The 15,355-nt window shown below is 42.1% G+C and overlaps 1 protein-coding gene across 3 annotated transcripts in view; it reads left to right on the top strand.

The window, feature by feature from the left end:
• Nucleotides 1-15,355, top strand: part of LOC141105649 (alpha-2-macroglobulin-like protein 1) — a 583,128-nt gene that overhangs the window by 325,731 nt on the left and 242,042 nt on the right. Inside the window, exons 35-36 of one of the 3 annotated variants that reach the window (XM_073595626.1) lie at nt 496-538; nt 3,037-3,180. The exons of the other annotated variants lie outside the window; for them this stretch is intronic. Of the exons in view, the coding sequence (XP_073451727.1) occupies nt 496-538; nt 3,037 (44 nt within the window). The 3' untranslated portion in view covers nt 3,038-3,180. Of the gene's footprint in view, nt 1-495; nt 539-3,036; nt 3,181-15,355 lie in introns of those variants that run through there. 3 annotated transcript variants of the gene reach the window in all.

Here is a 15,355-nt window from a genome sequence, read left to right as displayed (position 1 = left end):
CAGTTTACCAGTCCTTGGATGAGGTGGCTGCATTTGTTTTATTTTTTCAGCCTTCATTGTACTATATCTATGGAGAAGCAACTTTGTCGCCCTAAGACAGGAAGTGAGATAGGATTACAGAACATTCCTGCCCATCTTTGAAAAATAGGGGAAGGTGTTTTGTAGATTTTAGTGTAGAATTGTTAGCTCACTGCAGTTAGAAGCTTGCTGGATTTCTGGCAGGATCAATTGGTATTTTTGTTGTTAACGACACATAAAAAGGGTTTTAAATGGTATATTTCACAAACCAAGAGAAAACAATTGAGAGAAGTTCATTGTTAGAGTTTAGATAAACTTTACATTAGCTAATAAAAGACATGACGTAAAGACCAAACATTCTGTTTCATTTGATGGCTTACATAGTACAACACTCAGCTGATACATTTACAGTTTCAGTTATTATACATTTGAATGAAAACACTTACTCACAGTGTTCTACCTGTTGCTGTTTTTTAGGTGATGAAGCCTTTGCAGAATACAACTCTCCCTTTCAGTTCTGGTAAGTGCATTCATTCTGTTTCCAGTTTTTTATATTCCTATTAGCACAGAGCCTCATGTACTTGGATTACTGCAGAAGAGAGATCAGTCATTCAGCTTCCAAGAGTAAGGCCTCGTGCAAAAATGAGCTGCAAGGCCACTACCAACGCCAGGAAAATGCCGCGTTAGCTTTTACCAGCGTTTCTCTGCCTCTATTCAAAATCAATGAACCCTTATGAGAGCCGTCTTAACTGGTCCGACTTTCACCCATTGATTTAAATAGAAGTCGCATCCAAGTCGGATAATGATGATCTGACTCTAGGTAAACAGACGGATCCCTGTTCTGTCAGGGGAGGATAGACAGATCATCTGTTCCTAGTGATTAGGAACAGCGATCTCTCTCCTCCTCCAGTCACTACACTGCCCCCACAGTTAGAAACACCTCCCTAGGGAACACTTAACCCCTTGATCGCCCCCTAGTGTTAACCCCTTCCCTGCCAGTGACGTTTATACAGTAATCAGTGGCTATTTATAGCTCTGATCGCTGTCAATGGTGCCAAAAAAGTGTCAAAAGTGTCTGATCTGTCTGCCGCAATGTCGTAGTCCCGCTAAAAATCGTTGATCACCGTCATTACTAGTAATAAAAAAAAAAGTATAATAAAAATGCCATAAATCTATCAAAAATATGTAGAATAATACATATATCGGCCTAAACTGATGAAGACTTTTTTTGGGATATTTATTATAGCAAACAGTAAAAAATATAGTTTTTTTTTCAAAATCTTTTGTTTATAGAGCCAAAAAAACCTAGCAGAGGTGATCAAATAACACCAAAAGAAAGCTCTACTTGTGGGGATAAAAAAGACATAAATCTTGTTTAGGTATAGCGTCGCACGACGCGCAATTGTCAGTTAAAGCGACACAGTGCCGTATCGCAAAAAAATGGCCTGGGTCATTAAGGGGGCAAATTCTTCCGGTCCTTAAGTGGTTAATGTATAATTAGAAAAGTGCACAAATTAAAGCAGAACAAAAGCAACCGATGGACAATATTCTTGCACATTATGTCAGAATTGCCATATAGTTTAGCCTCCCGCAAGCAATTCAAGGTCCATGCTTCTCTTCATGACTTCATCCTCCATCTCTGCCCTCTCCTCTTTTAGGGCTCTTTCACACTGGAGCAGTTTGCAGGTGCTATTGCACTAATAATAGCACCTGCAAACCATCCCGAAAGTGCCGCTGCTGTCTCTCCAGTGTGAAAGCCCTCGGGGCTTTCACACTGGAGCGGTGCGCTAGCAGGACAGGGAAAAAAGTCCTGCTAGCAGCATCTTCGGAGCGGTGAAGGAGCGGAGTGTATACCGCTCCTTCAACGCTCCTGCCCATTGAAATCAATGGGACAGCACGGCTATACCGCCGGCAAAGAACCTCTGCAGAGGCGCTTTGCGGTGGTTTTTAACCCTTTCTCGGCCACTAGCAGGGGGGTAAAACCGGCCTGCTAGTGGCCGAATACTGACGGTAAAACGCCGCTTACAATAGCGGCACTTTACCGCCAACGCCGCCCCCGCCCCAGTGTGAAAGGGACCTTATTTCATCCGGCTCAGGGTCCTCTTTCCTCTGCCATTGGCTGGACACTGATGATGTAACTTCTGGGTTAGCATACTAGTGTTACCTCATCCCAGCCCCCAGATCCATTCTCACCATCTTACAGATAGTAGGAGTGGCCCAAGTCTGTACACTGCACTGCGCATGTGACACAAGCAACTGTGCACAAAAAAATAAATTAAAAAAATTCTAGCAGATGAATAAAGGATTTTTTTGGCAGAAGAGTTTTACAAAGTCAGGAAATCATCAGTCACTAATGCGCGTACACACGAGCGGACTTTCCGGCAGACTTGGTCCTGCAGACCAGACTCCGTCAGACAATTCGATGGTGTGTGGGCTCCAGCGGACTTTTTCTTCCCAAAAGTCCAACAGACCTAGAAATAAAACATATTTCAAATCTTTCCGACGCACTCAAGTCCAGTCGAAAAATCCGCTCGTCTGTATGCTAGTCCGACGGACTAAAACCAACGCTAGGGCAGCTATTGGCTACTGACTATCAACTTCCTTATTTTAGTCCGGTCGTGCGTCATCACGTACAAATCCGTTGGACTTTGGTGTGATCGTGTGTAGGAAAGTCCGTTTGTTAGGAAAGTCCGCCAAAAGTCTGAAGGATAGATCGTCGGACCAGTCAGGTCGAAAAGTCCGCTCTTGTGTACGTGGCATAATACACACTATGATTGATTAATACTTATTTGTGTTTTCATGGTTTTTGGCACAATTATATACAATGTTATAGACACCCCGTTTCCTTTTCTGGCCTCTATGTGCTGGTGATGCTGTGATGTGGTCGGGGACAGGGCCTTTTTGAGGAATTATAACCATATAGTGTATGGCTGACTTATAATAACTATTAATAAGTGCACGTTTGGCGATGTTTTAAGGCATAACCATGTTCTTCTCCTACATTATTTTTCTTTCCAGATACTAAAGGAAATGTAAGATAAAGCAGGAAAACCAAATTGAACTGAAATGCTCCAGAAGGCGACAAGCCTGAAGTAATGCAGTATACATTATGTTGAGGTTGTGTCCTGCAAAAATAAATTTATGCTACCAAGTGTCACATTATTTCTGTTGCATTATTTCATAATTATTACAGCCAAGTCAATAGTTAATTTTCTACCATACCTGTCCAGTGTTTTCTCAGACATGATCTACTGTCTGTTTATGCAGAACGTGTCATTGACATGGTGACTTCAGCACAGTTCTCCACATCAAAGTTCTTTGAGTGGTGGGCACCTTACTGATGCCCCCTAGAGAGCAGGTCCAAAAGACCCTGCACCCCCTGGGAAATGGACCGGCAATGGATCATATAGACCAGTGATGGCGAACCTTGGCACCCCAGATGTTTTGGAACTACATTTCCCATGATGCTCATGCACTCTACAGTGTAGTTGATCATCATGGGAAATGTAGTTCCAAAACATCTGGAGTGCCAAGATTCGCCATCACTGATATAGACCATGGGTAGGCAACCTCGGCCCTCCAGCTGTTTTGAAGCTACAAGTCCCATGAGACATTGCAAGACCCTGACAATCACAGGCATGACTCCTAGAGGCAGAGGCATGATGGGATTTGTAGTTTCACAACAGCTGGAGGGCTGAGGTTGCCTACCCCTGATGTAGGCACTGTTGTTTTAAAAAAAATAAAAAATGATAAGAATATTTATATCAAGTCGATTTCTTTTACATGTACAGTACATGCAAAAATCTTTGAAAAGATTATACATCCCCTTTAACCTCTTTTTTTTCATATTCTTCACATTTTTACATATTTTAGGCTGGAAGATTACTTAAAACCCCCAAAACATTATAAATTCTCTGAAAGCAGAGACCTTAAGAATGGTGACAGTTGTTTTATTAACCACCTTAGCCTCGAGCCTCGTTTTGAGGTTTGGTGTTTACAAGTTAAAAACATATTTTTTTGCTAGGAAATCACTTAGATTATTAACCCCAAACATTATATATATTTTTTTTCTAACACCCCTCACTCATCTCCATACCTAACAGGGAGAAGGACGCGATTGCCTCTGCCGGCGGCTCCGGTAAGTGGCGGTGGGCACCAGAGAGCAGCGGGAGGGGGGGCCACTCTCCCGCCACCGATAAAAGTGATCCCGCGGCGAATCTGACGCAGAGACCACTTTTATCTGAAAGCGGACCAACCGCTGAAGAAGAGGATACCGGGGTTATGGTAGCTAGCTGCTGCCATAACAACAATATCCCTCTTCAAAGTACCGATGTATAACGATGGCGGGCGGTCTGTAAGTGGTTAATGTCACAAGATAAATTTGCTACTGTTTATCAAATCTATATTTTGAGTGAAAAAATACACTCAAATGAAACATTTTTTGAGCATGCAGAAGTAACTGGGTGTCTTTACAGTCTCCTAAATCACTTTTAGGCTGCATTCACACCTAAGCGTATTGTTTTTAGGCGGAAAGTTGCACGTTTTTACCACGATTTTGCTGCGTTTTTGTGCAGTTCAAAAGGTCACCAATGTAAAAAGCAGAAAACCGCCTGTAATCTTCCCAAAAAGAAGCTCATTAACTTTTTTGAGCTTCAGGCCTTTTGCTTCAGGCGACAGAACACTCAGATGTGAACAGGGACCATTTAAATTAATGGTATTTTGCTTGTTGGGTGTTTTGGAAATTTTGAGATGAGCGTTTTATGAGCTGAAAATGCAGCCATACTAAAAAGCTGGCAGCTGGGAGCTATAGCAGCGGGGTGTGTGTCTACATGGTGCTTGTTCACATGTCAACACTGCTGGCAATGTAATAACCTTAGTGGCAGGGAAAGGATTAAGCTAAATGTGCAGTATTTTGGAAAACTACACATGATAAAGTATACCTGAAAGGGCCTACAACCCCCTTTTCATTTGTTTATTTAATACTCCGGCGTTCTCAGTGACTCAAAATTATTTAAAACAAAAACAAAATGTCCATTCACCACTGCTAAATGGACTACCATGGGGGATCCAATATTAACACCAGATTTTTTTAAATCTAAATATATAATTGATTTGCAGCCATTAAGTCAAAACAGCTCTTTATTACATACACAAGTAAAGATCAGCATACCAAGGTACTAATCAACCCCTCTAAAACATAATCCACCATGCCGTATCTGGGACCCTGCGATATCATTATACAATCTAAACATAGAAAACAATGTCATCATATAACAACAAGGAAGAAAAAATCTGATCTCGGCAGGACCAAAGTTCATTTTAAACATGTATAGGAATGAAAAAGGAGTAAAAAAAAAAATCACTGATACAGATATAAGACATATGCTGGTCAGCTCTCACTCCCAGTTGAAATAATCAATACACAGAATATCCTTCTATTGGTGAAAGATAGAGTTGTTCTTTAGCTCACCAGTAGAAATGTGGATGTAACTCTCCTCCTCCTGTATGGATAGACATTGGCTTTAATACTGTGGCTTAGCACACATATTAACCAGCACAGGTTCTCTAAGTGGGGCAGTAATTGTAGTATACCCACCTTCACTTATTAGATTCCACCTACCAATCTGAGAACTCTACTGAATTTGGCTTTTACCAGTTATGGTATCCCCATGCCTTTCTCTTATCCCTGTTACGGTAGTTAGAAGAACAAGAAGGGAAGGTATATCTCTGTAATGGAACCCTACCTGGCAGTAAAAACCCAATTGGAATTCTAATCCTTCCCTGCTTCATAGGATTCCCTCACAGGTTTGTAATTCAACACTTAACTGATCTGAGGCTTTCATGTTGAACACACCAAGCATTCAAATAGTGAATAGTGGTGAAACACTCATAATCTTGTGATCTTTTGGGGTTTGTTGGCTCAGTGGTAACAAAACTTTTAGCGAGTCCATGCTAGTCAGAACTGTGCTTTTAGGGCTTGTTGGCTTACTCTTATAAAATTAAATTAAAGTCCCACACAAGCCATTGCCCAAGCAGGGGTTTTCAACATCAAAAACAGAAAATGACAAAAAATACCAAGCCATTTGGTTTCTTCACTTTGCCACGCTGCTGCTTAGGCCCCAGAACTTGGCATTTGGCTTTTGACTGGTCCCTCAGACGATCTTACACAGTACCTCTGTGTTCCTGTGCTCCTTTCTCTGCTTACCCAACTCTTCTGGTTCTCTGGGTTCTGTGAACTTTCCTGGCTCTCTTAGTCCCCTAAGACCTCTAGATTCACATAATCCTCTGGACTTGCCTAGTCTTCTTGGCTCTCTCAGTCTTCCAGAGTCACTTAGCCATCTGGACTCTCTCAGCCATCTGGACAAAAAATCTCCTGTCTCCAGCATGGAGTACTGTCTCCTAAGCAGAGCACATTGACAGAAGCCTGTCAATATAACAGGTGTGCACACTTGCTCACTCAATTTGCTGGTCTTCTTCAAGACCTGGACACTGGGTTGGAGACTTCTTCCCTTCCAAATCTCATTGAAGTCTCTGAACTCTGTAACCCAATCTAAGAATATCAAAACCCGGAGAAAACCAAAAGAACAGTTTTCTGCACGCTAAATTAATATTCAGGCACCCTGCACTCTGCATACGTGCAAACCCGGTGTCACTTCTACTTCCATTTCACAGTGGCAATGGGCTTGCACTGTTACATGGTACATAATCCTTCTTCTAGTTGTAAAAGAACCTGTTTAACAGCTGAAGGGATGAAATTAGTCATGTTTTTCTAGCTGTCATTTTTACTATCAGTTCATGAAGGGGAATAGTGGGCTCTACAGCTGACTCTTCCTGTGTTTCAATTTATATTTATTGTATTGTGAGACAAAGGAAGAGTGGAATAGGCAAATTGCAACCACAACAAGGTACATGGGTCAGAAAATCATTTTTTAAGATAATAAGGGCATTTTTCTTCTGAAAGAAAAAGGACTCTAATGGAGTCTAATGGCTACAACAAAAACCTTTGTTACAATTCCATGAATGTCTATAAGAATCATGTCAACTGATATTTGTGCACAAGTGTGCAAAAGGTGTGCTGCATGTCCCAATGCCAATACATTCCTTAGAAGTAAATCTCAGTGTTTAGAGATACCATAATTGGTATCCTTTCTTTTCAATCCATCAAAATTTGTATTTTTGTTAGCAGCGAAAAGCCCAACTATTTTTGTATTGTCCATTTTAAAATCTCATACTAATTTTAGGGTTTGGAATGCTAAAATATCTAAGGTTTCACCCTCAATTTCCCCCCCAAAAAATCAACTAACTTGGTTTCTACTTTAACCTTGTTATCAGGCACAGTTAGTTAGTCTGCCTCTAAGTGCATCTGCCACACAATAGTATGGTAGAGGGAATTATGTAATTGGGTGTTAGGCCCCCTTTTATAGAAAGCCTTTCTGCAATGGATGGAGCTAGTGCTCATGTAAATGCCAGGATGGGAGGAGCCTTGTGAGTCATGGCATGGGAACCAACATCCCCAAAGCTATTCAAATGTAGTCAGCTACTGTCAACGGCCCTTCATAGGGCTTAGGTAGTTTAACACCCAGAAAAACCAGCTATAGTCACTCTGACTCTTGTTATAGTACGCTGTGGACTGTAAGGTGATGCAAAAGGCCTTTTAGGCCAGACTAAGTGTTCTTTGACATGAGTACTAGTAAACCTACAAGTGAAAGTAACACCAGGGATTATGCCCAGCTTGGCAGAGCTATAGAGCGGGACTTGAAGAGAGGAACTGGTTTACTAAAGAAAAGAACCTAGGATGGACTTGTGCCAGTGGCTAAATGCTGGGGATCTAGTATACTTGAAGAAATGGTCCCAACCCTGTGGTGCTTTCAAGGAGAGAGGAGATGTAAATAGGAAGATGGCTTATTCACTGTGTGCTGGCATTCTGCACCCAAAATACTGTTACAGAAGGTCTATTCTTGTGTATGGTGGTGTGTGCCAAAGAGTTCTGTCAGTATGTCAATGTGATGGCAAATATCACGGCCATCTTTTAAAGCTACAATAAAGTGCAGAAAATATATTCTTTGTGTGGACATTCCTTAATTCAAATATAAAGGCCTACAGCCAGGTATGTCGTGAGCGGGCCTATGGCCAGAAGACTAATGCAAGATGGCAAAGGCATCAGCTACCAGCAGGTGGGTTGCTGTCCTATCCAAAAAGAAGTGGGTTGGGGACTGGTAGTTTGGTGCCAACACACAGTCAATCATAGTACCCCTTACAACCCTACATCTGCTACCCTGGCTTATTACAAGTACAAATCTGGCAAGAACAGGAAATCATTTCAAATGTTTATGACTGGATTAGAAAAGTTAAAAAGGAAGTCTAAGTATTGTTTGCCTGTAGTTCCTCTATTGCCCATTGTTCTAGAAACCTATGTAATTGTAGCTTTACAATTACATTTCTTTTCAAAAAACATTCTAATTAAAGTCCAATTATATTCCATGGATTTGAAACTATGATAATGTTTTACAGTATGAAACACAAAGGTACCCTCCTGCAAGGCTAAAGTAAAATAGTTTTTTCTTAGTTTAAGCTTTTTAAAAAATGAATTCATTGGCTGACTCGTACTTTGTGCCTGCATTGCAACTTTGTGCCTCTTCTGTGACAGTTGTCTTACCACGACCTACTGCAACTGTAAATGATACCCGACACATAGTTTAAAAAGCAGCAGTTTCAGTTTTGGCTTTCCTGATAAAGTGAAAGTCAGTAAGAATTAATTAATTTAACACACATTTCTGTTTCTTACTTTGTTTTGATATTAAATATGAATAAAGACAAAGTTGTAAAGACAGTTGCATCCTGATTTCAGTGTACCGGTGGAGGGAGTCTAAGAATTATTAACGGGAACAGTTCATTGTGCAAGTAAATGACAAAGTGCCGAATTCTTTACAGTTTTCACAATTCAGAGTGATACATTGTTAGGGAGAGGAAAAAAAAGAGAAACAATCATTTAGAAACAGAAACATGATAGAAACAGCTATTGTTCAGGTCCAAACTAAACAAGTAATAAGAATTTATATTCATGCCCTGTACACACGATCGGACATTGATCGGACATTCAGACAACAAAATCCAACGGATGTTGGCTCAAAATCCGATAGTTCCGAACACGGTGACGTAAACCATGTATGTTGGGACTATAAACGGGGCAATAGCCAATAGCCAATAGCTTTCATCTCTTAATTTATTCTGAGCATGCGTAGCACTTTGTCCGTCGGATTTGTCTACACACGATCGGAATTTAAAGGATCGGATTTTGTTGTCGGAAAATTTTATAGCCTCTCAAACTTTGTGTGTCGGAAATTCCGATGGAAAAAGTCAGATGGAACCCACACATGGTCGGAATTTCGGACAACAAGCTCCGATCGCACATATCCGTCGGAAAGTCCGACCGTGTGTACAGGGCATAAGAAGCACCATGAAATATGGTAGGCACTCACATAGATATAAAAGAATGGGTGAGTATTACCCAGAATGAGAGGGGTTAACTACTCACTGACTCACCTGTTGGGTGTGGTCTATGTCCAAACACAGAACCATTAGAGAAAAAAACAGCTGTAGAGTACAGACTGTATGAAGTAGGCAATATAAGACCAAGCAGTGTAGTAGGAAAAAAGTTTAATGAAAAATTTGTATAAAATTATATATGGAATAAATTCATATATATGTAGTCAAAACCTTCCAGAAATTGAACAAACACAGTACAATACAAAACAATATTAACCGCTAAGCCACCGCCCACCATCATATGACGGCTGGACGAGGCTTCTGTTGTTCTGGGAGGACATCATATGACGTCCTCGCCCTCCCGAGCCACTAGGGGGCGCGCTGCGTCGCTCGGGACCCGGTGCGCGTGCCCGGCGGCCGCAATGTCCGCCGGGCACCCGTGATTGCCGGGTAACAGAGCAGGAGCGTGGAGCTGTGCATGTAAACACAGATCTACGTCCTGTCAGAGAGGAAAGGAGACCGATGGCGTGTCCCTTGTACATAGGGACAGCGATCGGTCACCTCCCCCAGTCAGTCCCCTCCCCCCACAGTTAGAATCACCTCCTTAGGTCATACATTAACCCCTCGAGCGCCCCCTAGTGTTAACCCCTTCCCTGCCAGTCACATTTACACAGTAATCAATGCAATTTTATAGCATTGATCGCTGTATAAATGTGAACGGTCCCAAAAATGTGTCAAAAGTGTCCGATGTGTCCGCCGCAATATCGCAGTCACAATAAAAATCGCAGATCGCCGCCATTACTAGTAAAAAATAAATAAATAATAAAAATGCTATAAATCTATCCCCTATTTTGTAGACGCTATAACTTTTGCGCAAACCAATCAATATACGCTTATCGCAATTTTTTTTTACCAAAAATATGTAGAAGAATACATATCGGCCTAAACTGAGGAAAAAATTTGTTAAAAAAAAAAAAAAAAATGGATATTTATTACAGCAAAAAGTAAAAAATATTGTGTTTTTTCAAAATTGTCCCTCTTCTTTTGTTTATAGCGCAATAAATAAAAACCGCAGAGGTGATCAAATACCACCAAAAGAAAGCTCTATTTGTGGGGAAAAAATGATAAAAATTTAATTAAGGTGCAGTGTAACATGACTGCGCAATTGTCATTCAAAGTGCGACAGTGCTGAAAACTGAAAAATGGCTTGGGCAGGAAGGGGGTGTAAGTGCCCTGTATTGAGGTGGTTAAAAACAATCCCAATGGTTGCCAAGGATGATGAAGGATCCCCAGTAGATCATCTGACATATATTAGTGAGTGTGACACCCATTTATGTATCCGGTAAATTGAATGATGTCGTATTGCTAAAGAAACTTCAGTGTATCACAGCACTACCTAAATTATCTCTATAGTATACTGCCGGGGTCTCCAAACTTTCTAAACAAGGGGCCAGTTTACTGTCCTTCAGCCTTTAGGGGGGCCAGACTGTAACCAGTGGGAGTAGAACATTTCCCATCATTGGTGTCAGTGGGAGTAAACAATGCCACATCTTTATTGGGAGGAATAGTGCCCCATCATGGATGTCAGTAGGAGGAATAGTGCCCCTATCACTGGTGTTAGTGGGAGAAATAGTGCACCATTATTGGTGTTAGTAGGAGGAATAGTGCCCCATCATTGATGTCAGATAAAGGAATAGTGCCCCATCGTTGGTGTCAGTGGGAGGAATAGTACCCCATCATTTGTGTCAGTAGGAGGAATAGTACCTCATCACTGGTGTCAGTGGGAGGAAGTGTGCCCATCATTGGTATCAGTGGGATAGTGCTCCATTGTTGGTGTCAGTGGTAAGAAGTATGCCCCCATCGTTGGTGTCAGTGGGAGGAATAGTACCTCATCATTGGTGCCAGTGGGAGGAAGTGTGCCCATCATTGGTATCAGTGGGATAGTGCTCCATTGTTGGTGTCAGTGGTAAGAAGTATGCCCCCATTGTTGGTGTCAGTAGGAAGAATAGTGCCCCCCGATAAATACCGAAATAGGGAAGCAAAGGACTGCAGTTTGGAGACCACTGGTATACTGGATCACAGTGGAGTCACAATGGGTAAAGGGCAGATTGTTGCGGTTTAGAGGTGGATATTGAGCATAAGTCCCTGCTGGTGGTGATAGTATCAGTTAGATAAACCATGATTGGCAAAGTGGAGCCTTCAAAGGCTAATATATATCAAGTCATATAGCAATGCAGGTATATTGAGTGATAGCTCTTGCTTAAAGACAAATAGCCATGGAGCCTCATGTAGATCGCGTATCAGACAGTTACATACTGCACGAGCAAATGGTAGCTATATTGTGTACAGGATTCTATAAAATTGAAAATTGCTCATTCAAAATTGTATTATTTGCTTGAAGTCAGAGAGTTCATTCCAAGTATATTTTATATCTTGGTGAAAGATGGGGGATGATAAAGGAGGTATAGTTTGTAGCTTTAAAGGCAATTGCTGTAGATAGGCCGGTGAGAGGCAATTTATGCCTATGGATATTAAAGGCAGAAGCTGATACAGATTTAGGGAGGAGCAAGAAGCAGAAGATGCACAGTTGCAATTGTTAATTCTGCCTCTATGAGGTGTATTCAATCATTGCTCTATCTTCCTTACATACATTTCTCCAACGTCTCTCATGCTGCTGTCCAAGCCATTCAGAACTGCAAAATATCAGCTGTATGTAATGTGAGCACACACAAGCCAGAAGGGAGAAAAGCAAGCACAAAGCAAAAACTGCAGAGACTGCAAGAAGTTGTATCACAATTGAGTGGTGGGGTTACCTACAGTGGGGCAAAAAAGTATTTAGTCAGCCACCAATTGTGTAAGTTCTCCCACTTAAAAAGATGAGAGGCCTGTAATTGTCATCATAGGTATACCTCAACTATGAGAGACAAAATGTGGAAACAAATCCAGACAATCACATTGTCTGATTTTTGAAAGAATTTATTTGCAAATTATGGTGGAAAAAAGTATTTGGTCACCTACAAACAAGCAAGATTTCTGGCTCTCACAGACCTGTATCTTCTTCTTTAAGATGCTCCTCTGTCCTCCACTCATTACCTGTATTAATGGCACCTGTTTGAACTTGTTATCAGTATAAAAGACACCTGTCCACAACCTCAAACAGTCACACTCCAAATTCCACTATGGTGAAGACCAAAGAGCTGTTGATTGACACCAGAAACAAAATTGTAGACCTGCACCAGGCTGGGGAGACTGAATCTGCAATAGGCAAGCAGCTTGATGTGAAGAAATCAACTGTGGGAGCAATAATTAGAAAACGGAAGACATACAAGACCACTGATAATTTCCCTCGATCTGGGGCTCCATACAAGATCTCACCCCGTGGGGTCAAAATGATCTCAAGAACAGTGAGCAAAAATCCCAGAACCACAGTGAATGACCTACAGAGAGCTGGGACCAATGTAACAAAGGCTACCATCAGTAATGCACTACGCTGCCAGGGACTCAGATCCTGCGGTGCCAGACGTGTCTCCCTGCTTAAGGCAGTACATATCCGGGCCCATCGGAGGTTTGCTTTGGATGATCCAGAAGAGGAATGGGAGAATGTCATATGGTCAGATGAAACCAAAGTAGAACTGTTTGGTAGAAACACAACTTGTCGTGTTTGGAGGAGAGAGAATGCTGAGTTGCAACCAAAGAACACCATACCTACTGTGAAGCATGGGGGTGGCAATATCATGATTTGGGGCTGTTTCTCTGCAAAGGCAACAGGACGACTGATCCGTGTACATGAAAGAATGAATGGGGCCATATATCATGAGATTTTGAGTGCAAACCTCCTCCCATCAGCAAGGGCATTGAAGATGAAACCAGGTATACCTATGATGACAATTACAGGCCTCTCTCATCTTTTTAAGTGGGAGAACTTGCACAATTGGTGGCTGACTAAATACTTTTTTGCCCCACTGTACTGCTCTATATTATTATTATATCGTCCAGTTCAGATTTCTAGTTATTTTTAGGCAGATAGCCAGGTAGCTTACAGTTGTGATTTGCCAGGGTAGAGCAGCTGCAGTTCTCTCCAGTGTCTCTGTCCCAAAAGCCGAGATATCCTCATTTGTCACAGAGTACAGAGCGACTGGACTGGCTATTCGTTATACTGTCTGTGTGTGTGCATCTGGTTTTGCATCTGGGTGTGATGACGTCACTACATTGACGCTTGCGTTTCATCCGCCAATCCGCGGACTTCCTCAGAACCAAGGCATTCACATACCTGAGGTGGGGTCCATGAGAGACCAAAGATCTCTTTATCTTGTAGTCAGCATAGGAACTGTGCCCTGAAATTCAGAGAAATATGTTCCTGTAGAGAAGAGGGGCGGTTAATCAACAAGCCAGCTACTTTGGGTAAAATATGACCCTCCTCTCTCACCCATCCACTTATAACTTATCCTGCAAGGTTTTGTTTGCTCTTGGCTGCTAAAGCAAGTTAAACACACCTAAATCCCCCACCCAGTTCCCTTGCCACCACTGTTTGCAGGTGACAGCTATTAAAAAACTCACATTGTTGTAAATTTAAACAGGCACAGTAGAGTCCAGTGAACCGCACGATCTCCGTCTCAGCTATCAACAGTGAACTCTTCCTGTTGATCTGTGTGGGACCGGTGTCCTGGCTTGCAGGAGTCTCTCGGTGCTCAGGCGGGATCCAGAACAAGGTTTGGAACGCAGCTGGTGGATCACATGAGGGGGCTGGAACACAGCGTATGGCTGGATGGTGTCACGGATGTTATCGTGACGCATTGCAGAGCGTGCGCACTGCTAACTAGGGATGAGCTTCATGTTCGAGTCGAACCCATGTTCGACTCGAACATCGGCTGTTCGCCCGTTTGCCAAATTGTGAACGATATGAGCAGTTCGCGCCAAATTCGTGTGGCGTGTCATGGCCCATAATTCACTGCGGCATCGCAGTGCATTGCTGGCTGATGATTGGCCAAGTATGCACTATGACCTGCATGCTTGGCCAATCACAGCGCCGTCAGTAGAGAGAGCTGTAATTGACCAAAGCCAGGGTGGCTTTGGCCAATTATGGCTCAGGGGGTTTAGAACACGCCCCACACTATATAAGGCCACCTGCACGACGGCCCTGTGTAGTGTGTACCAGCGTGCTTAGAGAGAGAGAGAGACAGTGTCATTTCATTTGAGTTAGATAGATTAGGCAGGACAGTCAGTGAGTTAACTGCACTTACAGTGTATTATGTATATATATATATGCATCCCAGGTGTTGTATATATGTATGTATGTGTATATATATATATATATATATATACATACACATATACATAGTATATATACTGTATTCAGTTTAGCTAGGCAGGCTTGCTACAGTATTTACAGCTACCTGAAGAAAATTGCTGGTGTTCTTTTGATCCTATTAGTACCACAGTCAGGCAGCTAGACTATTTAGAGTTAGTGCAGTTTGTCCTCTTCACAGTGTTCAGACAAAGCTACAAGTTAGTGTAGTGGGTCCTCCTCACAGTGTTCAGCTAAAACTACAAGTTAGTATAGTGCAAGCTATGCACAGTGTTCAGCTAAAGCTACCTGTAGAAGGTTGGTGATATTTTCCTGATCCTATCACTACCGCAGGCAGCTAAATAAGCTACAAGTTAGTTTTTTGCGAGCTCTGCACAGTGTTGACCTAAAGCTACCTGTAGAAGGTTGGTGGTGTTTTCCTGATCCTATCACTACTGCAGGCAGCTAAATAAGCTACAAGTTAGTTTTTTGCGAGCTCTGCACAGTGTTCACCTAAAGCTACCTGTAGAAGGTTGGTGGTGTTTTTCTGATCCTATCACTACCGCA

Source organism: Aquarana catesbeiana, linkage group LG08 (assembly GCF_042186555.1).
Source record: "Aquarana catesbeiana isolate 2022-GZ linkage group LG08, ASM4218655v1, whole genome shotgun sequence".
In the NCBI taxonomy this organism is placed as follows: domain Eukaryota; kingdom Metazoa; phylum Chordata; class Amphibia; order Anura; family Ranidae; genus Aquarana; species Aquarana catesbeiana.
This window is presented reverse-complemented; position numbering and strand designations above follow the sequence as displayed.